Source organism: Oryctolagus cuniculus, chromosome 11, assembly GCF_964237555.1.
Source record: "Oryctolagus cuniculus chromosome 11, mOryCun1.1, whole genome shotgun sequence".
Lineage (NCBI taxonomy): Eukaryota > Metazoa > Chordata > Mammalia > Lagomorpha > Leporidae > Oryctolagus > Oryctolagus cuniculus.
The window spans coordinates 35324310-35347752 of record NC_091442.1 but is presented as its reverse complement, the minus strand read 5'-3'; the positions used below and the strand labels follow the sequence as shown (position 1 = coordinate 35347752).

At 42.4% G+C, this 23443-nt stretch overlaps 3 protein-coding genes across 3 annotated transcripts; all 3 read left to right on the top strand.

Moving 5' to 3' along the window:
- The first annotated feature begins 8912 nt into the window (after positions 1 to 8912).
- Positions 8913 to 14750, top strand: LOC100339806 (MKKS centrosomal shuttling protein). The gene is made up of 2 exons (XM_051845379.2): positions 8913 to 9122; positions 14529 to 14750. Exon 1 carries the CDS (start codon positions 8913 to 8915, stop codon positions 9102 to 9104), a length of 192 nt encoding a protein of 63 aa, XP_051701339.1. The 3' UTR covers positions 9105 to 9122; positions 14529 to 14750.
- On the top strand, positions 14571 to 14921 carry LOC138844201 (uncharacterized). The gene has a single exon (XM_070051435.1). It carries the CDS (start codon positions 14571 to 14573, stop codon positions 14721 to 14723), a length of 153 nt encoding a protein of 50 aa, XP_069907536.1. The 3' UTR covers positions 14724 to 14921.
- A 31-nt stretch (positions 14922 to 14952) lies between these two features.
- MKKS (MKKS centrosomal shuttling protein) lies at positions 14953 to 22913 on the top strand. The gene is made up of 4 exons (XM_002710972.5): positions 14953 to 15937; positions 18308 to 18483; positions 20354 to 20464; positions 22082 to 22913. The coding sequence occupies exons 1-4, from the start codon at positions 14953 to 14955 to the stop codon at positions 22520 to 22522; spliced, it is 1713 nt and encodes a 570-aa protein (XP_002711018.2). The 3' UTR covers positions 22523 to 22913.
- The last annotated feature ends 530 nt before the right edge of the window (positions 22914 to 23443 follow it).

The window sequence follows — 23443 nt, the reverse complement described above, 5'->3', positions numbered from 1 at the left end:
TGTGATGGAGGTCAGAATCTGATTCCCACTGTTAACTCAAAGCCTTTGCCCTTAAGTAGCCAGCAGTGTTTCTGGAAGTGCAGACTAAGTCCCAGTTGTACTCACGATTCATCACTTGACGACTCTACTGTCTTAACTATTTTCCGAGAAACAGACGTGAGATCATTCCCACTGCCTTTGCTACGTTGCTCTGAGTGTTTTAGATTTTCCCATTTCCTTCAGTTTTGGTGGCTCTCACCTAAGGAGTTTGAATCTTAGCAAGCCCTAGAATCTGATTACAGATTCACTCTACCCCAATCAAAATACTATCACAAAGTCCCCAGAACCTCTTTGCTTAACATCTGAGTATGTTTACTCCTAACTCACTGAAACAGCCCAGAGAAAGACCCTGCTTTTTAGGGATCTCTTCCCTTAGGCTGGGCATCTGCTTCAATCCTGTCCTTGCTAAATTCCAGGTTAATTCCAGCAGCACCTTTTCTTTAAGAAGTAAACACAATTATAGCTAACCTTTGCTGAGCCTAGGCTACATGCCAGATATTGTGTCAGCTGCCCAACAACCTGAGGAAGTTATCATCATGCTAATTTATAGATGAAATGGATATTTAGTGAGATTAAGTGACTCATCCCAGGCTGCACAGCCAGTTGTGAAATTGATAGGTGGAGATTCAAAGTCCAGGCCATGTAGTTCCACACATCTCATCCCCTCACTCACTATGTGATACAGCATTTTTTAAAATTTATTTATCTATTTGAAAGAGTTACACAGAGAGAGGAGAGACAGAGATCTCCCATCAGCCAGTTCACTCCCCAAATGGCCGCAGGGGCTGGGCCAGGCCGAAGACAGGAGCTTCTTCCGGGTCTCTCACATGGGTGGCAGGGGCCCAAACACTTGGCCATCCTCCGCTGCTTTTCCAGGCACACTAGCAGGAGCTGGATGGAAAATGGGGCAGCCGGCACTCAAACTGGCACCAATATGGGATGCAGGCACTGCTTAACTCGCTGCTCCACAGCGCCAGCCCGACGATGCTTTTTTTTTTTTTTTTTTTTTTTTACACGCAGAGTGGACAGTGAGAGAGACAGAGAGAAAGGTCTTTGCCATTGGTTCACCCTCCAATGGCCGCCGCGGCCAGCGTACCACGCTGATCCGAAGCCAGAAGCCAGGTGCTTCTCCTGGTCTCCCATGCGGGTACAGGGTCCAAGCACTTGGGCCATCCTCCACTGCACTCCCTGGCCACAGCAGAGAGCTGGCCTGGAAGAGGGGCAACCGGGACAGAATCTGGCGCCCCGACCGGGACTAGAACTCGGTGTGCCAGCGCCGCAAGGCGGAGGATTAGCCTGTTGAGCCCTGGCACCAGCCCCGACAATGCATTCTTAAAGTGAGTTGCTGTGCTTTTTTCTGAAAACTAGTAGGCAAGAACTAGATCTTAGTGAGTTTTAATTTTACTAATTCAAATTTTAGGCTCTACTTAAATATGTCACTAAAGGCTTCTAAGCAAAGCAGGGACACAAGCAGATTTGAGGGTTTTGTAAGAGAGCTACATGAAGAGTGTAAAGAATGGTGTAGAGAATGGATTTTTGTGGTGTAGACCGGAGCGCTGGTTCTCTAATTTAGTCTCAGAGTTACCTAGGGAAGAGTTAGAGCTCTTGTAGAAGTCACCTAACAGGTTTTCTGGTGTATACTGGAAAACTGAGGGGTGTGTGGAATTCCCTAGAGAAACAGATCACTGGACACCGCCCTGAAGTTTCTGATTAAGTAGGTCAAGGGCGGAGAGGAGCCCAGGTGCTGTTAGTGCTGCTGCTGAGTGGACCACACTTTGAGAAGCAAGGTCATGTGAGGGGTCAGGGGCCTGATTGTGATCACAGAGACAGGTTATATAAAAGGAGTGCTCACGCCAGATAGCTGGATGTGGTGCCGACTTCAGGCGCGTGAGGAAGGGGCAGAGTCCACTCAATCCAGATTTCTCAATAGAATAGCATGGCAGACAAGGCTTTTATTTATTTATTTATTTATTTTAACTAAAGAAGGAAATGGAGGTAGGGGCTGGTGCTGAGGTGTAATGGGTTAAGCATCCACCTGCAGCGCCAGACTCCCTTTTGGGCTCTGGTTCGAGTCCCAGCTGCTCCTCTTCTGATCCAATTCTATGGTCTGGGAAAGCAGTGGAAGATGGCCCAAGTACTTGAGCCCCTGCACCCACATGGGAGACTCAGAAGAAACTCCTGGCTAAAGATTGGCACAGCCCTGATCACTGTTGCAGCCATTTGGGGAGTGATCCAGAGGATGGAGGATCTCCCTCTGCCTCTCAAGTAAATAAATATCTAAAAAAAAAGGAGCTGGAGGTAGAACAGCAGTTTAGGAGTAAAAGGATTCTTTTTTTATGTAAGATGAGTTTGGACTTTTTGTGGGAACAGCTAGGTAATGGTGAACTGTAGCAGTTGGATATGTGGGTCTGAGCCAAAGGTGTGAGAGGCTTCAGTGGATAATTATAGTAGACACATTGGGTATGAATTAGACCACCCAGGGAAGCAGAATATGGGAGAAAACGACCAGTGACAGATCCCGAATGCGGACAAACAGGTGGGTAGAAACTGATGGGCCATTAAAGGAGACCAAAAAGGATTGGTATAGAGCCCCGAGTACTTGGAGTCTTAAGAACACGGCAGAAAGCTTCAGAGCTCAAGGATGGAGGACTGGTGAGCTTTGTAGTCAGAGCAGGTGCCCTGGAGGATGGAGCGAAAACATTACATGGGCTTAAAGAGAGAATGGAAAGTGACTAGAAAGGAATTGGGTTGTATAGTACCTGAAGGGGAGTTGCCTTTAGGAGTTTGGTTTTGGTTCTTTTCAATGGAATAGAGTGATCATGGTTATGCAGAGAAGGAAGAACTGTAAGAGAGAATGTTTGAGATGGGATAGTGAAGTTAGAACCCAGAAGACGTAGGAAAGTGGGACTAGACCACAGGTAGCGGAGACAGGGAAGCAAGGTAAGATGAAAGCTGAGATGGATGGATGAAGACAGGAAGTTGAATACTGAAGTAGCTACAGTTATCTTCAGAAACAAAGGTAGGGAATAAAATACAATCATAAAAACAATGGGAGGCCGGCATTATGACACAGCAGGTTAAGCTGCCTGCCGCCTGTGACACCAGCATCCAATATAAGTGCTGATTTGAGTCCTGGCTGCTCTACTTCCAATCCAACTGCTAATGTGCCTGGGAAAGCAATTGATCGTGACCCCAGTGCTTAAGCCCCTGCCACCCATATGGGAGACCCGAATGGAGTTCCTGGCTCCTGGCTTCTGCCTGGCCCAGCTTTAGCCATTGCGTCCATTTGGGGAGTGAATCAGGATGGAAGATCTCTCTGTAACTGTGACTTTCAAATAAATAAATCTGTAAAACACACACACACACACACACAGTGAAGGATAGAAACTGGCCCTTTAATAATTGAGAACAGACCAAGATCAAAGTCACTGCTGTAGCACTAAGGACCCAGTCAGCTGCATGTTTAATCTGAAACAGTCTGGCTGTCTGCAGGCTGTCATCCCTTCTGTATCCTCACCATCCCCATCATCAAATGACAGCCAGGCATAGAACAGTGCAGGAATTCTCAGACCACTGTATAAACCACTGCCGCCTTTCTGATGTGCCATGGCCTGCCGGTAGGCTTCTTGACACTTCTCATCAGTTGCTAATGTGTCACTTCATTTCTTGGACGCCTACAGTGTAAGACTTGTGATTTTTTTTTTTTTTAAAGGATTTATTTCATTCATTTGAAAGAGAGACAGAGAGAGGTAGAGCCAGAGAGAAAGGTCTTCTATCTGCTGGTCTACTCCCCAAGTGACTGCAACAGGCCAGAGCTGAGCTGATCCAAACCCAGGAGCCAGGAGCTTCCTCCAGGCTTCCCAAGCCAGTGCAGGGGCCCAGGAACTTGGGCCATCTTCCACTGCTTTCCCAGGCCACAGCAGAGAGCTGGATTGGAAATCCAGCAGCCAGGACTCGAACAGGCACCCATAGGGGACATCGGCATTGCAGGCCAGGGCTTTAACCCACTGTGCCACAGCACTGACCCCAACTTGTGATGTTTTAAGGGCAGTTTTTATTTTTGTTTTTAAATGCACTGAATCTACAGCAACAAGCAGAGGGCAAAGACCATGGAGTTCCTACATGGATTCTGTGACTACAGATCCACTCCTGACTTGTGCTGTCCACAGTCTTGCCACTCACTGTAGGGCAAGCTGACCTTGAGTGGTGGGGTAGACAAAATGGCAGGATTTTGGAGAATGCAAGTTTTAGAACTCAGGTGGGATCTAGTGGTTGACAATAGGTGTGTATCTGTTTTTACAAGACTGGAGAAATCCTGCAAAATTGCCTGTTATTTTGGGTGATACAGTTAGAAAAGAAAAAGAAGGGAAAATTACTGTTCTCTCTACCGTGCCTGTCAGTTGGATAGGCATGAGGGCAATGTCTACCAAAAAAGAAAAAGCCAAAAGCCAAGCTATTATATTAAAAATTGAAGGTAAAAGAGCTTTTTTCACATCAGTGATTGGAATTCTGGAGTGAAGAATTTACAGATGTCTAAAACCAACGTTGTCATTGCAAAAGAAGTTACATAATTCCAGCAAATTTCAGCAAATAATCCAAAGAGCTCATTGTTTAACATTCTGTCTACTGTTCTATTTGTGATTAAGTTACATTCAGGGACATTTTTAGAAACTGCTTTTTTTTTTTTTTTTTTTCAAATATTTTACACCTAGCAGCAATGAAGACTTAAAAAAGAATCTCCGTTATACTGTTTCCAAAAGTACAGCAGATGGCGCCCAGCACGGCCAGTGGGCAAAAGGAGAACTTCTTATCCAATGTTTCCTAATTTAGACCTAATTCTGTGGTTGGCAGTAACAAAACTCAGTGGTTTTAATTGACACTCTGCTGTGTAGCAAGAGTACTCTGCGAGCTACAGCCCAGCTGTTTGGGTTTTTCTGGGCATCATAATTGCCTTTTGGCCCTTCACCTTACTGTCCAGTCCTGTCACAGGGAAACCTAGCTTGGACTGTAACAAATTGCAGAAAGCCTCTCAGAGGCCTTGGTGGCAGAAATTGGAAAGATAGTAATCTCTGCAGCACCCAGTTGAGGGGTGACGGAAAGTTGCTGTCCTGGATACGCAGTGCCTTAATGTTCAGGAGTGTCTGTGGTCTGAGTTTTCCTTTCTTGGCCTTTATAGCTACCCAGGAAGATTACAGTATTTGTAATGAGGTCGAGGTAAAGCAAACTTTTCCCCCTTTTGTTCATTCATAAACCTCTTGTCTTTGGTTCTATACTGAGAACCAAGCTAAAGAAAACAGCTGAAGTAAGCCTAGCTAATGGCTCATCTCACCGATCAGTAGGTAGCAGATGTGGGTTTGGAGGATGTAAACTCTGCCTTCTAACTCTGCAGAGTGGCACAGGACCGTGGTTTACCTGGCATATACCTGATGTGAGACCAGAACATGCCAGTCAGGATGCGCTAGGTCAGGTGGCCTCGGTGACGCCTGTGAGTGTGCTGTGTGCATTCTGAGTGTTCTCCTGATCCTCATGACTCACCTTGAACTTGTGATTGTACTGCCCACGCTGTGCACTAACTGTTAACTTTTAAAAATTCCTGATAGAATACTGGTGAAAGGGGGTTGGCTTGTTTGTTATTTACTTATTTGAGAGAGCACGCACAAGAGTGAACTCGTACCTGCTGGTTCACTCCCCAAGTGCCTGCCATGGCCAGGCAGAAGTCAGGAGCTGAACACTCAGTCCAGGTATTCCATCCATATGCGTGGCAGGAACCCACTTACTTGAGCCATCACCACTATTTCCCAGGAAGCTGGATTCAGAACCAGAACCAGGTATCAAACCCAAGATATCTGTCCAATGTTTGGACATGAGCGTCTTAGCCTCTGGGCTAAATACCTGCCCATGTTGAGACTTTTAAGACTCCAAAATTTCGGGCCGGCGCCGCGGCTCACTAGGCTAATCCTCCGCCTAGCGGCGCCGGCACACCGGGTTCTAGTCCCAGTTGGGGCGCCGGATTCTGTCCCGGTTGCCCCTCTTCCAGGCCAGCTCTCTGCTGTGGCCAGGGAGTGCAGTGGAGGATGGCCCAGGTGCTTGGGCCCTGCACCCCATGGGAGACCAGGAAAAGCACCTGGCTCCTGGCTCCTGCCATTGGATCAGCGTGGTGCGCCGGCCGCGGCGGCCATTGGAGGGTGAACCAACGGCAAAGGAAGACCTTTCTCTCTGTCTCTCTCTCACTGTCCACTCTGCCTGTTAAAAAAAAAAAAAAAAAAAACAAAGGACTCCAAAATTTCAAATAGAGTACCAGAATTAACTGTTAATAATCTTAGAATCAGTCATGTCTTGTTTTCTTGCTTACAAAGTAGCCTCATGAAATTGCTGGGAAAACAAAACAAGGGGCTGGCACTGTGGTGTAGCGAGTAAAGCCACCGCCTGCTGCACCAGCATCCCATATGGGTGCCTGTTCAAGTCCTGGCTGCTCCACTTCTGATCCAGCTCTCTGTTATGGACTGGGAAAGCAGTAGAAGATGGCCCAAGTCCTTGGGCCCCTGCATCCATGTAGGAGACCCGAAAGAAGCTCCTGGCTTCAGATGGGTGCAGCTCCAGCCGTTGCAGCCAATTGGGGAGGGAACCAGCAGATGGATGACCTCCCTCTGTCTCTCTCTCTCTCTGTGTAACTCTTTCACATAAATAAATATTAAAAAAAAAAAGATGAAGATGGAAAACAGAAAACCTTTTGAATAGTGCAAAATATATGTTTTTGTAGGATCCCAAGGAGGCATAAGTATGTTAATAGTACCCCTAAATTTTTTCTAAACTTAATGAAAGGCACATCAGCAAATAAAACTGTAAATACCTACTATTTTACTTGATCAAATATTTACTAATTTCATTTCATCTCAATTTCTCCCACCTTTCTAAAGGAGTTTTGTTTGTTTGTTTTTTAAGGAATGTGCTGAAAGAACATTCAGGAAAGATAAGGACAGTGGCAGTTACAGCTAAGGGGAAAAGTCTGTCATTTTTGTTGCTGTTTTACTCCAGATTTGAAAAGTTCAGTGAATGGACAGCAAGCACTAACTTAGCAATTAGCCAGTATTGCTCATTAACTTGCACATTTTGAACACATTCTCAAGAAATTTTTGTTTCAGACTCAGGAATCATCGGTGTCCATAAGATTGTTTCATACCAGCCGGCGCTGCGGCTCACTAGGCTAATCCTCCACCTGCGGCGCCGGCACACTGGGTTCTAGTCCCGGTCGGGGCACCGGATTCTGTCCCAGTTGCCCCTCTTCCAGGCCAGCTCTCTGCTGTGGCCCGGGAGTGCAGTGGAGGATGGCCCAAGTGCTTGGGCCCTGCACCCCATGGGAGACCAGGATAAGTACCTGGCTCCTGCCATCGGATCAGCGCGGTGCGCCGGCTGCAGCAGCCATTGGAGGGTGAACCAACGGCAAAGGAAGACAAGGAAGACCTTTCTCTCTGTCTCTCTCTCTCACTGTCCACTCTGCCTGTCAAAAAAAAAAAAAAAAAAAAAAAAAAAAAAAAAAAGATTGTTTCATACCGCTTGCAGTGACTTGCCAAGTGTTTTGAGAGAGGGACCATCTCAAAGTAAACTCTGTTTAGCTTAAGTTTGTTTCCCAAATTTGATCTCATGTCTGTATTCCCAAGTGAGTTAATTGTTTAAAAAAAAACTATTTCTTTGAATAATCTTGAAGATATCATATATAAACTATAAGCATAAACTCAGAAGTATTTATTAGAATATAACAGCCACGTCCTTATAGCTTGTGAATTTAGACCATGGGCCGGAATGATTTCTAATGCTTGGAATAATTTCGTACCTAGGCATACATTACAAAGACAGTGCAGGCCAGTTAGTCCATTACTACTGAATGTTAATCTTCACTTACAGGGAAGGAAATAGCAAGAATTCTGTTTAAATGTTTTTCTAATGGCATTTACATAAAATTACAAAAATTTAGGAGATTCCATCGTACTAAAATGCAAAGATGCAGTGGAATCAAATGCCTAGCAAGTCCTGTAGATGGTACAACAGTCTGTACCCTGCTGTGCTCATAAAGCAACTTAGGAGCAGGTGGTTCATATCAGTACAAATCTGTAAGCTAATCATTAAATCTAGTAAGTGCCCCTTAAATAAGAAAGTATAAGGAGGCTTTAGGGGTTGTACACATTTGAGTTCTAGGCCCAACAGATCAGCAGAACACAGCCTTACTTGGACTCATTCTGTATTTTCCAAATCAGAGGCAGGAGACAAAAATCGATTTTCAGCACTACCTAGGTTTGTAACTCTAGGTAACTTTCTGGCCTCAATTTATCCGCAAAAGCTATCTTGACAGTAACAGTAACAATGTAGGAGAGGGGTACTAGCGATTGGGGACAAACACTGTAAAATTAGTAATGCAGCACAGGCATGTGGGAATAGCATAATTCACTCTAATTCATAGCACCCAAGCCAAAAGTCTTACTGCAGTTTGAAGCCATGGTTGACTTGTCATCTCAGTTGAAGGACCATCACTATCCGAGTACAGAACCTTGTCTTGTTGCAAATATATTTAAGGACTAACATTTAATTCTTCTGTTAAAGCCATAACTAAATGTAACCTTAAAGAAAAGTTCTAACTTCATTATGCTTCAGAGAGTAAAATAAGCAAGATAAAGAACACTGCATGCATAAGTGTCCCCAAAGATTGATCTCGCTCTCCCAGCAGATACTGCAGTTCCTTTATAATTGTTGAAAGTGTAGTGTGCTATTTGTAGTGGTTTATACTTGTAGATGTGAGGTGAGACAAGAGTTTGTTTTGGGTTGTTTTTTTTCCTCCTTTAACTGTAGCCTTCTCTTAGGTGCACTGATGCTGAAAGACTATGAACTTGCAGAAATTCTGGAGAGACTACAAAGTTCTGGTGGTTATGGTACCTCTAGTTGGGCTCATCCATTTGGGGTGGCACAGAATCAAAAGTAGCCCCATTTTCCAAGTACCTAACAAGGACAACATTCCTGAGCCAGACAGTCTGGCCCTTGCGAGTCTGCCGAAGGGCCCACCCCAAGGGAAATAGCAAACTTGCCATCTTCAGGTAAGTTCCGCTTACTCTGGTCAGTAAAGGGAAACTAGATCTTCTCAAGGAACGGCCTTAATTTGCAAGTTACCTGTTCTATTAGGACCCCTGACAAAATATTATTGTGCGCTGCTTCTAGAAAAGTTGGGTTCACACAAACCTTTGAAAGTTAACTAGGGGCCAGCACTGTGGCATGCGTAGTGGATAAAGCTGCCTGCTGCCTGCAGTGTCAGCATCCCATATGGGTGCCAGTTCAAGTCCTGGCTGCTCCACTTCTGACCCAGCTCTCTGCTATGACCTGGGAAAGCCGTAGAAGATGGCCCAAGTCCTTGGGCCCCTGCACCCGTGTGGTGGGCTCAGAAGAAGCTCCTGACTCCTGGCCTCAGATCCGCCCAGCTCTGGACATTGTGGCCATTTGGGGAGTGAATCAGCAGGTGGAAGACTCTCTCTTTCTCTCTCTGCCTCTCTGTAACTGCCTTTTAAATAAGTCTTTAAAAAAAAAAGTTAACTGGTAGCTGTTTGGATTAAAAGAAAAAGGATGATTTTGATAGCAGCGTCACCAGGACCATGAATGTGTAGAAAGGAGCAGTTAACTCTTCCCTGTAAACCCATTACATAGCATTAAATAGCCTGAAACCTGCAAAAGCTTATTTTTCAGATTAGCCGCTGTGCACAGGTTAATCCTCCACCTGCGGCACCTGTGCCGGTTCTAGTCCCAGCTGCTCCTCTTCCAATCCAGCTCTCTGCTGTGGCCTGGGAAAGCAGTAGAAAATGGCCAAAGTGCTTGGGCCCCTGCACCCACATGGGAGACCCAGAAGAAGCTTCTGGTTCCTGGCTTCAGATCAGCCCCGCTCCAGTTGTTGCAGCCATTTGGGGAGCAGACCAGTGGATAGAGGACCTTTCTCTTTGTTGCTCCCTCCTACTGTCTATAACTCTACCTCTCAAATCTTTTTTAAAAAGTTATTCTTTGTTTTTGCAAAGACAAATAAAATTAGTTCTGTTCATCCCTTAGCATCTAATTAACTACAAAATAATTTGTTACTCTTGAGTCACTGAAATAAAGATAGAGTTATATAATTGAAGGCTATTGTTTAACAAGAAAGGGCCTCCTATGAAATATTAGGTAATTATAGTGAGAAGTTTAAATGTTGACATACCAGTAGTCCAAAATTTTAGAGATGAATCCTGCTGTTCAGGCTAGCAGAAACATTTAAACCAGTGTTGTGATTTACACTGATTTCAAATAGTTGAAGTGCATCAGAAGAATGTGCTGCATTGTCCCTTATTTTCTGCTTTTGCTTTTAAAGACTTTTTTTTATTTATTTGAAAGGCAGAGTTTCAAAGAGGGAGAGACACAGAGAGAGATAATCTTTCATCCACTGGTTCATTCCCAAATGCCTGCAGCAACTGGACTGTGCCAGGCTGAGGCCAGGAGTCAAGACCTTCATTTGGGTCTCCCCCACATGGGTGGAGGGGCCCAAGCACTTGGGCCATCCTCTGCTGCTTTATCAGGTGCATCAGCAAGGAACCTGGTCAGAAGTAGAGCATCCGGGTCTTGAACCAGTGCCCAACTGGGATGCCAGCTTCACAGGTGGCAGCTTAACTTGTTATGTCACAATCTGGCCCTAATTTTTACTTTTATTATGGAGAATTGCAAATATACCCCAAAATAGAAATGGGATAATGAGGGGCCAACATTAAAGCACATCAGGTTAAGCCACCGCCTGCTGTGCCACCATCCCATGTGAGCACTGATTCAAGTCCCAGCTGCTCCACTTCCAAACCAGCCCTGAGATAATGTGACTGCAAAAGCAGCAGCAGATGGCCCAAGTACCCCAAAATGATTTATGCAGGAAATGCAAGATACTGTTTTACTTTGTTGGTTTTTAAAATAAGTCAATCCTGTAGCAGCATAGTTTTTGGTTTTGGTATCAATATGAACTTTCGGACTTGTTACGCTTCAGTTATCTCATTCTTTTAATGCTCTAGGTGCCCCCCCACCCCCTTTTTGATTCCTAACATTGTTTACATTGTTACAGAAAGAGGGAGAAGCAGAAAGGTCTTTCAACCACTGGTTCACTCCCCAAATGGCCACAACTGCCGGAGCCGGGCCAGTGGGAAGCCAGGAACCAGCAGCCTCCTCCAGGTCTCCCATGTGGGTGCAGGGGCCCAAGGATTTGGGTCACCCCCTACTGCTTTCCCAGGGCCTGATGGTACCTGAGTAGTCTTTGATGACATCCTTATGTGTCAGCAGGAAACATCCCCAACTCATCTTGTGTATGTCTTAGCTCAGATCCACAATCAACCTTTTTTCCAAAAATTCTACCTATTTCAAGTCATATTTTATAGTGTATCTATTTAGACAATAATCATAGAAGTTTTGTTATTTTAGTTATCCATCCGTGCAGAAAAACCCCTCTGCCAAGCCTGTACATCCAGGAATGGTCAGGACCAATCAGCCGATGGTAACTTTTGAAATCGTGGGTGACATTGTTTAGTAAGAAAAAGTTTTACGTTAGATCTAAACTGACACTTCCAAACATATTCTATAAAACAACTCATCTTTGTTTCTTGTACCTTGTTTTGCTGAAGTCTAGATGTGTGACTACAAGTGAATCAGTTTTGGCATCTTAAAAATAATTTCAGAGTCACTAATACTTTCAATGATTTCTTCCTTTCACATTCTATGGACGTATTCACTAAAAGATGTCCTTACTGTAAGAGAGTTGAAGAGAGGAAGAGACAGAGAGATCTTCCATCTGCTGGTTTGTTCCCCAGATGACTGCAACGGCCCAAACTGGGCTGGTCAGGAGTCTCTTCTAGTTCTCCCATGTGAGTGCAGAGGCCCAAGAAATTGGGCCATCCTCTGGCTGCTTTGCCAGGCGCATTAGCAGGGAACTGGATCAGAAGTAGAGCAGCCAGGGCTTGGACTGTTCCCCGCATTTTACTTTTGAAAAGCTGGATATCACTCTTATGTGAATTTTTTCTTCACTAAAAATTAATTTTATTAATTATAGTCTATTGTGTGTGTTAGTTTTAACATGTGCAAATTACCATATAATATTTGGTTTGCTAAAGATTGCATTTAAATGCATTTCACTGATCTGCAGAATCTGGAGTAACTATTAAAATAATATTTAAGTACCTTAGCTATTAGCTGAAGAAAAAACAGATTTGTTTCCCCTTTATCATGCTAAAAAAAAAAGTGACTATAGCATCACACTTAGGGGATATAGGGCGGGAACGTGAGAGTGGGGGAAACTGGCCACTTTCGCCTTTACTTTTTTGGACCCAGTTGCCATGGTTACAGCCCTTTAACTAAATTGGAAGCAATAACCCAAATAATATTTTGCATAACATTCCCTCATTCTTGTTAGCTTTTCTGTGCAAATATTCAAATCACTGTTTTACTCTGCTCTACTATGAATGCCATAGTGTAGGAAGTACTTTAGGCAAAGGGGTTTTATTTATGCTAAATACTCTCCAAGTAGTTCAGCATAGTTAACATTCCTGAAAATAATTAATAATTGGCTAACCCTTCACCTTCAAAACACCAAGCCTCAACAAATAAGGTCTATTACCTGAGATTTTTATTCTCCCCACATAACATAGTGTCAGGATTTTATGCCTCAAGGTGCACTATTTACTATTGGTAAGAAAAACAGAAGTGTATTTCTGTTTGTCCATGTGATAGATAAAAAGATTGTAAGGTAGCCGGCGCCGTGGCTCAATAGGCTAATCCTCCACCTTGCGGCACCGGCACACCGGGTTCTAGTCCCGGTCGGGGCGCCGGATTCTGTCCCGGTTGCCCCTCTTCCAGGCCAGCTCTCTGCTGTGGCCAGGGAGTGCAGTGGAGGATGGCCCAGGTGCTTGGGCCCTGCACCCCATGGGAGACCAGGAAAAGCACCTGGCTCCTGGCTCCTGCCATCGGATCAGCGCGGTGCGCCGGCTGCAGCGGCGGCCATTGGAGGGTGAACCAACGGCAAAGGAAGACCTTTCTCTCTCTGTCTCTCTCTCTCACTGTCCACTCTGCCTGTAAAAAAAAAAAAAAAAAAAAAAAAAGTGTTTAGGCTGTGTGAGATTGAATTGTAAATTAGATCTTTTTTTTTTTCTTTTTTTTTTTTTTTTGACAGGCAGAGTTAGAGAGAAACAGAGAGAAAGGTCTTCCTTCTGTTGGTTCACCCCCCCAAATGGCCACTACGGCTGGCGCGCTGCACCAATCCAAAGCCAGGAGCCAGCTGCTTCCTCCTGGTCTCCCATGCGGGTGCAGGGCCCAAGGACCCAGGCCATCCTCCACTGCACTCCCAGGCCACAGCAGAGAGCTGGACCGGAAGAGGAGCAACCAGGACTAGAACCCAGGGTGCTGGCGCCACAGGCAGAGGATTAGCCAAGTGAGCTGTGGCGCCGGCCTGTAAATTAGATCTTATTCTCCCTTTGTCATCAAACATATTCCTTTGTTTTTGTATTTATTATCATTAACAAACATTTTGGGGAGGCTTCTGGTCAGTACTTCCAAAATTGAAAATCACTGATAGAGTAAAATTGTAGAAAATTAATCTAGGCCTTAGCCAAGTATTTAAAACATGGATTATTGTTTGGTATAATATGTTGTGCAGATTTAGCGAAATACAGATTGTACACCAGTGAGTTTCTGCAGTAGAAATGCTAACAGTGATCTTACTTTCCTAATTATTTACAAGCAGGGTATGTTCAGATCTGAAGTTTCTAAGCAAAGTTACACATAAAAAATTCATTAAATCTTGATATAAGAGAATTAAAAACCTTTGGGACTATGTTTTTAAGACTCAAGACCAAATTCCAAGTCTCATAATATAGGATTTCTTTTCTCAAAGCATGTCATATTCACGTAACTGTACTGTAAGTTATCTGTTTTGTACATTCCAAAATCAATGGATTTTTATATATTTATTTTTATATACTATATAAGGCAGAGTCACAGAGAGAGGAAGAGACAGAGACTGATCTATCTGCTGGTTCAGTCCCCAGCTAGGGCTAGGCTGAGTGGAAGCCAGCTGCCAGAACTCCATCTGAGTCTCTTCTATGGGTGGCAGAGGCCCACGTAGTTGGGCCATCTTCTCTTGCTTTCCCAGGCCATTAGCAGAGAGCTGGTTGGAAATGGAGTAGCCAGACTCAAACCAGCACTCATAAGAGACGTTATCATCACAGACAGTGGCTCAGCCTATTGTGCCACAACACTAGTCCTAACCACTTTTTCTTATAGGGAGGATCCATTGAAGAATAAAGGAATATTAAGTCTAGGTTGGTTAACCTTTCTCATTTAAGGAGGCTTGTGCCCCTTAGTAGTTCCTTAAAAAAAGAACAGCACTAAAATAAGTTACAAATATAGTTTACAAAATATTTTAGAATTAGTCCTCTAAAATGTCTTATTTTTATTTCTTATAGAAGGTAGCAGCTTTGAATCTGAGCTTGATATTGAAAGAAGAGATGAGAAACACCAGCTGGATTCGAAAGAACTGGCTTCTTGTAGCCGGTGTGTCCTTCGTAGGCGTCCATCTTGGAACGTACTTTATTCAGAGGGCTGCAAAACAGTCTGTAAAGTCTCAATCTGGAAGCAAACAGAAGAGCACTGAAGAATGACGTAAAATAAATATGTGGAATCACCAACATGTCATTAAGTCATTATCCGTGCCTATCAGTTTCATAATCATAGAACCTTTTCATTTTCTAGCCTCAGTGCTGCATATTCAGATTTTCACTCCCAAGGAATAGTTTATTTTTTAATATAAACATACATGACCTTGCAATAAATTGAAAAGTATGATTAATAAAATAAAAGCTGTCTTTATAATTTACCACCTAAAGTGACATGTCTCGTTTAGAAGCTAAGAAGCCATCATTGTGTGAAAGCGAACCGCTGACAAGCGAGAGAGTCAGGGCCGCACTTTCTGTCTTGAAAGGCATCGTCACATCATGCTACGGCCCCTCCGGGAGGCTGAAGCAGCTGCACAATGGCCTTGGAGGTTACGTGAGGACAACTTCACAGTCCTGGGCCCTGCTCAGCAATCTCTCAGTCACTCACCCTGTATTAAAGATACTGACAGCCTCTGTGCAGAATCAGGCGGCGTGCTTCGGCGACTGCGGCTTATTCACAGCCATTCTCTGCTGCAACCTGATTGAAAATGTTCAGAGGCTAGCCTTGACCCCCGCTGCTGTCATTAGGTTAAATAAGCATCTCTTGAGTCTCTGCACTGATTACCTCAAGTCAGAGGCCTGTGGTTGCCGGATCCCAGTGGATTTCAGTAGTAGTCGGATCCTCCTTTGTTTGGTGCGCAGTATACTAACAAGTAAACCCGCCTGTATGCTCACCAGAAACGAGATAGATCACATCAGTGCTTTGATCCTCAGAGCCTTTTTGCTTACCATTCCAGAACACACCGAAGAGCACATCATTTTAGGAAAGACCATGATTGTACCTTTGAAAGGTCAAAGAGTAAAGGATTCTGTTGTATTACCTGGAATACTCATTGAAATGTCAGAAATTCAGTTTGCGAGACTATTGCCTTTCAAAAAAGCCGACGTCCTAAAGGTGGCTCTTTTTGGCATGTCCTTATCTGGAGACTTTTCTGACACTGGAGAAGGAACTGTGATGGTCAGTCGCGGGGTTTCTCTTGAAAATGCAGTCCTGGACCAGCTGCTTAGGCTAGGAAGGCAGCTAGTAAGTGACCACGTGGATCTTGTCCTGTGCCAGAAAGTCATTCACCCGTCTCTGAAACAGTTCCTCAGTACACACCGCGTCATTGCCATAGACAGAGTCGGTGGGACTCTAATGGAACCCCTGAGCAAAGTGACAGGTAAAAGTTACTCCGGGCTTGTGCCCCTTACAGCTAATAAATCACACTCTTTCTGAGCTGAGATATTCTTGGTTTGTGTCACGGTTAACATCCTAAAACTTCTAGAAGCCTCCCACCTCAGCATGTGTGAATATTGTTCCCTTAATGGAAGTGGAGTGGTTATGCCATTTTCCATGTATTTAGCCCCAAAATGTACTACACATTCTATTAGAATCGCATACCCATTTTACAGACTAAGAAGTCTTAACGCCTTATGATCATAAATTCTTTCATATTTTAACAAAATTCTTTTATTGGAATTGACAAAGCTTTTAAATCATGTTACATTCAGAAGGTAATCCTGCAATGAGAATACCCCCCCCCACTTATTTTTATCATAACTCCCAGCAATTACTTGTGTGCTTCTACTGCCTAACTATAAATGTTGCAGATGGCAGAGAGGGTGTGTGTGTGTCTACATGTGTGCACGTTTTGCCTTTAAATACCAAACATATTTCAGCTGAACTCCTTGAGAGCCAGAATCATTATCTTTTAATTTCAACACCCATAGCAGGCCTGGTGTTCCAAAGAGTTGTTGAATTGACTGTAATATTTGCATTAGTAGCATGCATGATTATATATTAACAGGTAAGAAATTCACTGTATTTCACACTCAGCAAAGTAAAAGCAGATGTAAAGTACATAGTCACATATTAGAACAGAGAAAAATGCTAAGCTGAAGAGTTCCTGATTCGAGGCCCTTTTCAGTATCTTTCTAAACCACATTGACAGCTTACCAGAAAAATGATCATTTAGTTCTGCACTGATTGCAATTTTTAAGTCATTAGATGTAAACCAATACTAAAATTCACTATGGTTTTACTATAAGTCATCAACATGAAATCTTTGGGTTTTTGCCCTTCCTTTCCACAACTGTCAAATGACCATCGAAGTGGAAATTATTAAATAATGGAAATAATCTTTGGAACTTACAGTTGATATTGTGGGTCAGACTCATATCCTTGAGTGTTGACTAGTTTTCATGAATTGGCCATTTAAAACTTGTGAATGTTGGGTATTCCAGATTAGTCAGGTTTTTTAAAGTGTGCTTAGCATTTTTGAAACACTTGGTTTTGTCCAGTTTATTTAGGAAGTGGACATTCTCATCCCCATTTTACTGTCACTTGAAGAAGCCCACCCAGAAAGCTTAAACAACCTACTCAAGGTCAGTGGCTGCTAAGCATAAAGCCTGGCCTCTCCATCCAGAGTGTTTCCATCCTATGAAGCTGCACTACATTATTGGAGAAACAGATCTTCCACCTTGCTACCCCCACAATGTGCCTTAACAGAACAGTGGAACTGGGGCCGAAACCCAAGCTGTCCAATGTGAGATGCCGGTATTTCAGGCAGCATCTTAACCAGATACCCACCCCTCTCTAAATCTTAGGTCATGCTAAAGTATTCCGTGTTCTTGAAGGTTTCAGAAAAAAAGGAGAGAATAAACAAGTGAAACTGTCCAGTGATCATTTTCTACAATTTTTTTTTTTGAGCTAAAGGAGTTTTTAGTCATCTTAACCCCATTAACTTGAAAGAAATCTGGCCCAAAGTGATGAATTGCTCAGTTAACAGTTTTCATCTTTAGCCTGTAAACTAGCGCTATTGATTTCCTGCATTAGTTTGGTGTAGGTTTCTTTGCTAATAAAATTTCCACTACATCTAGGGATTTGGGAAACAATTAAGTCATCCTAACTTCTTTTATTCACTTTTTTTAAATGAATTTGTGATTTGTAAATTTATTTTACCTGTACAGATAAGAAGGCAAAATACATAGTATGTCAAAGAACAACAAAGTGAAATACGTATGTCATATTTGATTTGGCAAAATGGAGGTAGCTATTCACATACAGTACTAGACAAAAAGAATTTTAATGTTTACTGGAGTCCTAAATGAATTCAACTACACAAATACTTGGATAGCTTCATTTGAAAAATATTAATTTCTTAAAAACATGGCAGTTTCCCCTTTTACTGCCCTTTTTCTAAATTAGTGAGGCTCTAAATTTGGGGCCTCTGATCCCTGACTGGGCTTTCAGAGTGTCTGGACACTGGAAATATGTAGAATTGTGTCTTCCTGGGAAGAGTGCAAAGTAGCTTCTCACAGATGGTGAAAGAGGCCTTTTTCCCTTCCTTTATTTACATATCATTTTAATAGCAGAATAGTACTTAATTCAGAGGATTAAGAAGATGCATGTTGTTATTCTTCAACCTCTATTTTATATTTTCCATAGTACACTTGTGGGAGTTTTATATTGATTAGGTATAAGCATGACAGTTTGAATTGTTTGCTTCACCTTCGCTTATATATTTTGTTTTCTAAACTTTAATAAACAGGAACACAGCCTATTGGTTCCCTAGACTCAGTGTCTCCCAATAGTTATGGGAGTGTGAAAAATGTGTGCCCTGCACAGTTTGGCTTCAAGCACTTTCTTCATCTTATTCCCAATGAAGTATCTATCTGCAGCTTGCTTCTCTGCAACAGAAACGACACTGCCTGGGATGAGCTGAAGGTATGCAATGAGCTCCAAGTTCATAGCCAGGGGCTGAGGCAGGGACTCGATAGGCACTCAACAGGTACTGTTAATTTGATTTTTTTTAAAGATTTATTTATTTTATTTGAAAAGCAAATTTAGAGACAGATAGGGAGAAAGAGACCTATCTACTTGTTCACTCCCACAAGTGGCTGCAACGGCCAGGAGCGGGCCAGACAGAAGCCAGGAGCTTCATTCAGGTCTCCACTTGGGCCACTGTCTGCTATTTTTCCAGGTGCACCAGCAGGAAGCCGGATTGAAAATGGAGCAGCCAGGACTTGAACCATCATTCAGATGGGATGCTTTGCAGGTGGCCTTAACCAGTTGTGCCACATGCCAGCCCAGTGTTTTCCACATTAGTGAGACTTGCTTTTTTTTTCTCCCCCATGACCTCCCTGGGTTGCATAGAAAGCAAAAACAAAAATGAAAGAAGCAAAGTCACAGTAAAAGTTTTAATTGTCTGTGACATAGTAGACTTTGCGTGAATGGTCATTTATTTTTTTGCCATTTACAAGTAATCTAAAAGGTCCTTGACAGGTAAATTTGAGAAATTAGTTTAAATTATGTACTCTTTGATGCTAATGTATGAATTATTCAATTAGAAAATGAGCTCCCTTTGTGGGCACTGTGGCATAGCGGGTTAAACCAGTGCCTGCAGCAACGACATCCCATTTGGGCAACAGTTCAAGTCCCAGCTGCTCCACTTCTGATCCAGCTCCCTGCTAATGCACCTGAGAAGGCAGCAGAGGACGGTCCAAGTGCTTGGGCCTCTGTACCCACAACAGAGACCAGGAAGAGGGTCCTGGCCTTGGCCTGGCCCAGCCCCAGCCATTGTGGCCATTTTGGGAAGTGAACCAGCAGATGGAAGACCTCTCTTGGTCTCTGCATTTCTCTCTCTGTAACTCTGCGTATCAAATAAAAAAATCTTTAATTAAAAAAAAAAAATGAGCTCCCCAAGTCAATACTGATCATTTACCTCTTAGTGGAGTTGTTCTCTGCCAGCAGTAACACATACAGCTTTTATATAAGGGAAGTGATAATCTATGGTCTACGGTCACAAGTCTGAAAATTCATTTTGTTCAAAGATATATCCTTGGTGAATATTGAAGGTTTGTCTGTTTTTTTAGTGCTTGGTTGTAAATGTATTATGTTCACTTTGAAATATATGCTACAGCATTTATATAAATAATGTATTTAGACTGAAATAATTTTTTCTTTAGTTCTTATTTATTTATTTGAGAGCAGAGATGCAAAGAAAGATGGAAGTCTTCTATCTACAAGTTTACTCCCTAATGGCTGCAGCAGCCAGGCCCAGGCTCGGCCAAAACCAGGAGCTGTGAACTCAATCCGAGTCTCCCACATGGGTGACAAGGACTCAAGACTTACTTAGGTCATTACCTGCTACTTCCCAGGCAGTGTATTAGCAGAAAGCTAGAATCAGGAGCCAGAGCTGGGACTGGAACCCAGGCACTCCAATATGGGAGGTGCCTCAAGCAACAGCTTCACCTTTCAACAAAACTCCTGCCCCTGAATTTTTTTTTTAGTAGAAGTACTGCAAAGTTTGTTAATCCAGATATTTTGAGGCCATATATTTGTGAATCACAATTTGAAGACTTCAGTATATACAAAAAAAAAAAATTTTAAATGGCTTAACGAAAACAAACTTCTGCTAAACTGCCTTTCTTCATTCTATTATTCCAAAATATATTCATCACGTTATAACCTTGACAAAGCAGATTTTGTCCTTTTGCAATTAAAGTCAGGCTTTTTGAGTCTGTTGTGTTGCTTTGAGAACATGCTTATATCTCTTCACCCATCTGATGTGGATTCCTGCTATTTTGTTTTTCAGCTCACATGCCAAACAGCACTGCATGTCTTACAGTCAACAATCAAGGAACCATGGGTTTTGTTGGGCGGTGGCTGTACGGAAACTCATCTGGCTGCATACATCAGACACAAAGTAAGTTAGTCCCATCCAGATTGAATTCTCAGCAACTCTTGTTTTATGTGATAATAAAGCCAAATAATAATAACCTGGAGCTTCTAATACTACATTTTTCATCATCTAAATCAGTTATTTTTACTGGAAAAGACTTGAGGAAAATAACATTTGTAAAGATAAGGTCAGACCTTCATTGCAATGATTATTGCAGAGCTAATCCTTTAGCAAACGATCGCAGTTGTGAGGACTGTCCATGCACTGCATGTTGAAACTGGCTTTCTGCTATTAAGAGTTCTCACGATTTAAATGTGAAACACTTGGTATTTACAATGAAGGGACTGAGGTTCTAACAAAATACTTCAGTACCTTCTGGAGAATCAAGAAAATAATTACTTTCATTTACCAGGGCATTCAGGAATCAGATTTTAGATATAAATATAGATAGATAGATTCTACTAAATAGAATTTTTGAATGGTCCGGGAAACTGTTTCCTTCAACTGTCAGAGAAGTTTAGTGCATTCTAGTTGATTAGTTACTTCACTGGTACCAGGCTACTTTTTTTGAAAATGGATACAAAGAACTGTAAATTTTTTCCATATATTCAGAGTCAATTCATTGGGCAGACAAGGAGAAGTTATTGGGAGGAGCTTTGCAGAGCTTCTAGTGGGTGACTGATAGTAAAGACTAAACATTCATAGGTATGCTCCATGATGATTTCTGAAATAAGAATCTATTAGAAGATAAAGCTCATTCACTAAAAGTTATCAGAATATATATCATGAAAGACAAAGTCTTCGGCAGTCTTTCATTCAGAATAGACGGTAATGGAATCTGCAAGTGAAACTGAGTAAACTATAGAAGGTTCTGGAGAAAGCAAAGGACTCAAATAAGATTTTGCAGGAACAATACAGCAGGGAGGATATGGAGGAAAACATGCAGTAGAGATTATCTCATGTAGTTCAAACCTCCCATTTTAAGAAAAAGGAAATTATCACTGTTTTTCAGTTGTTAGAGTACTGGTTCTTAACCATCATTCAGTTATTAGTGTGCTAATATGTTCATTTTTATTACTCATGGACTTTCCATGATAAAATTTTGAGAACTATGGAACTAAAAAAAAATCCTGTTTAAATTCTTATTACTTTAATTTAAAATTATTCATTTTTAAAATCTTAACATAAAAATTGTACTTAAGGTATCTTAATAATAACCTGTGCCTTCTCATTTTAAACACATTTTGTGAGTGCAGTAAGCACTCAGTCTTCAGGAACCTCCGAGGGTGTGCATCAAAGCCTCGGGTGTGCTTCAAAGCCCCCGATGTGCATCATGCCTCACCCTTCGTGTCTTCAGAAGGCCCGGGCAGTCGTTCCGAATAGCCGGATACTGGAGTCGCTCAGACTCGTTCTTTCTCCTAACCTGACTGGTAGCATGCATTATTCACTATAACCAACCAGATGAAGGGATTGCAACCTTAGGCCCGCTAACCCATACAAACCCATTAGTATTAGGACATGCTTCAAGATCAGTGACAGTAAGTAGCATCTTTGTGAATAAGGTTCTGATCAAGTATCCTATTTTTCCGAAACGTCCTTATATTAACTGCTCTGTGTTTTCAATGGTTTTGTTACCCTCAGACTCACACTGAGCCAGAAAGCCTTCTCAGCGATGAAGGATGTACTCAGACAGACCTGGAACTAATCACTGAAGCATTCTGCGGCGCTCTGGAATCCCTCGCCGGCTCTTTGGAACATGATGGAGGTGAAACTCTCACCGACATGAAGTATGGGCACTGTTGGTCAGTTCAGGCAGGTTCTCCCGCTGTTGTCAGCTGGGCAGATTTGCTTTCACAGTGTGGCTGTGGGTTACACAATAGCCAGGAAGAACTCAGCTGGTCTTTTTTAAAAAGTACACGTCATCCTATTGCACCAGATACCTGCCTTCCACAAACAGCTACAGACTCAGCCGGCGGCCTGACCGTGGACTGTTTGACTGCTAAGCTTGGTGGCCTCCAGGTGGCTGTGGAGACAGCCAATTTGATTTTGGATCTTTCGTACATCATTGAAGATAAAAACTGATAAAAGAGAATGACGTGTTTATATTATGAAACAAACCCATTAGGTATCAAGAAAAGCAGTTAAGTGCATTTATTCTAAGTGTGTTTGCATATTTGGATAGATGATTCATAAAATTCTAGATATACTTATTTAAGGAACAAAAGGAGTAATTCTATAATAGAAATATCACAGAATAAGCATATGAATCATTGTTAATATTAATATTGTGCTGATCTGAGGAATTCTCATTGATTGCTGTGCATTGTTCTAAATTTTGGTTATTGTTATTTTGACATCTTTCTAAGAACATACAGAAATAAATTCTTACTCCATACTCTAGTTGGATATACTTATGATATTGTCTAATTAATAGTTATTGTATATGTTTAAAATAAAATTAGGTTCCAAAGTATCACAAAGCACCCTGTATGTATTGCTCAATCAAAAGAAGTATTCAGACTACACCTGTAGTAAAAGTCCACTTTTCTCAGTGCCCTTTTTCTCAGACTATGATTAGGAAATGATCTAGAACCTGGGTTACCTACAATTTCTAGTTTGTATCAATAGTCCACATTTTTGTTATTTTAAGGAAATGTGTGATTAGGAAAAAGGGGTTAAGTTCATATAATTATTAAAAGTGAAACAACTGAGTAATACCTTCACATTTAAATAGGAAGAAGGGAGCTGGTGTTTGCCAGAGTGGTTAGGACACCACTTGGGATGCCCACATCCCACATCAGAGGGCCTGATTCAAGTCCCCACTCTCCCACAGCCCGGCTTCCTGCTAATTCACACCCTGGGAGGCAGCAGATGATGGCTTAAGTGCTTGGGTCTCTGCTGCCCACATGAGAGTGCCGAAATGAGTTCCATTCTGCACAAAATCTGTGACATAATAAATTCTAAGGCAAGTTTTGGTTATTTTGTTGTTGTTGTTGTGCAGCA

Bases quoted from the DNA above. Each gene is read 5' to 3' on its own strand.
- LOC138844201 (XM_070051435.1), top strand. From the start codon at position 14,571: ATGAGAAACACCAGCTGGATTCGAAAGAACTGGCTTCTTGTAGCCGGT.
- LOC100339806 (XM_051845379.2), top strand. From the start codon at position 8,913: ATGAACTTGCAGAAATTCTGGAGAGACTACAAAGTTCTGGTGGTTATG.
- MKKS (XM_002710972.5), top strand. From the start codon at position 14,953: ATGTCTCGTTTAGAAGCTAAGAAGCCATCATTGTGTGAAAGCGAACCG. The intron at 15,938-18,307 runs GTAAAAGTTACT...TTTAATAAACAG, and splicing joins ACCCCTGAGCAAAGTGACAG to GAACACAGCCTATTGGTTCC. The intron at 18,484-20,353 runs GTATGCAATGAG...TTTGTTTTTCAG, and splicing joins CTGCCTGGGATGAGCTGAAG to CTCACATGCCAAACAGCACT.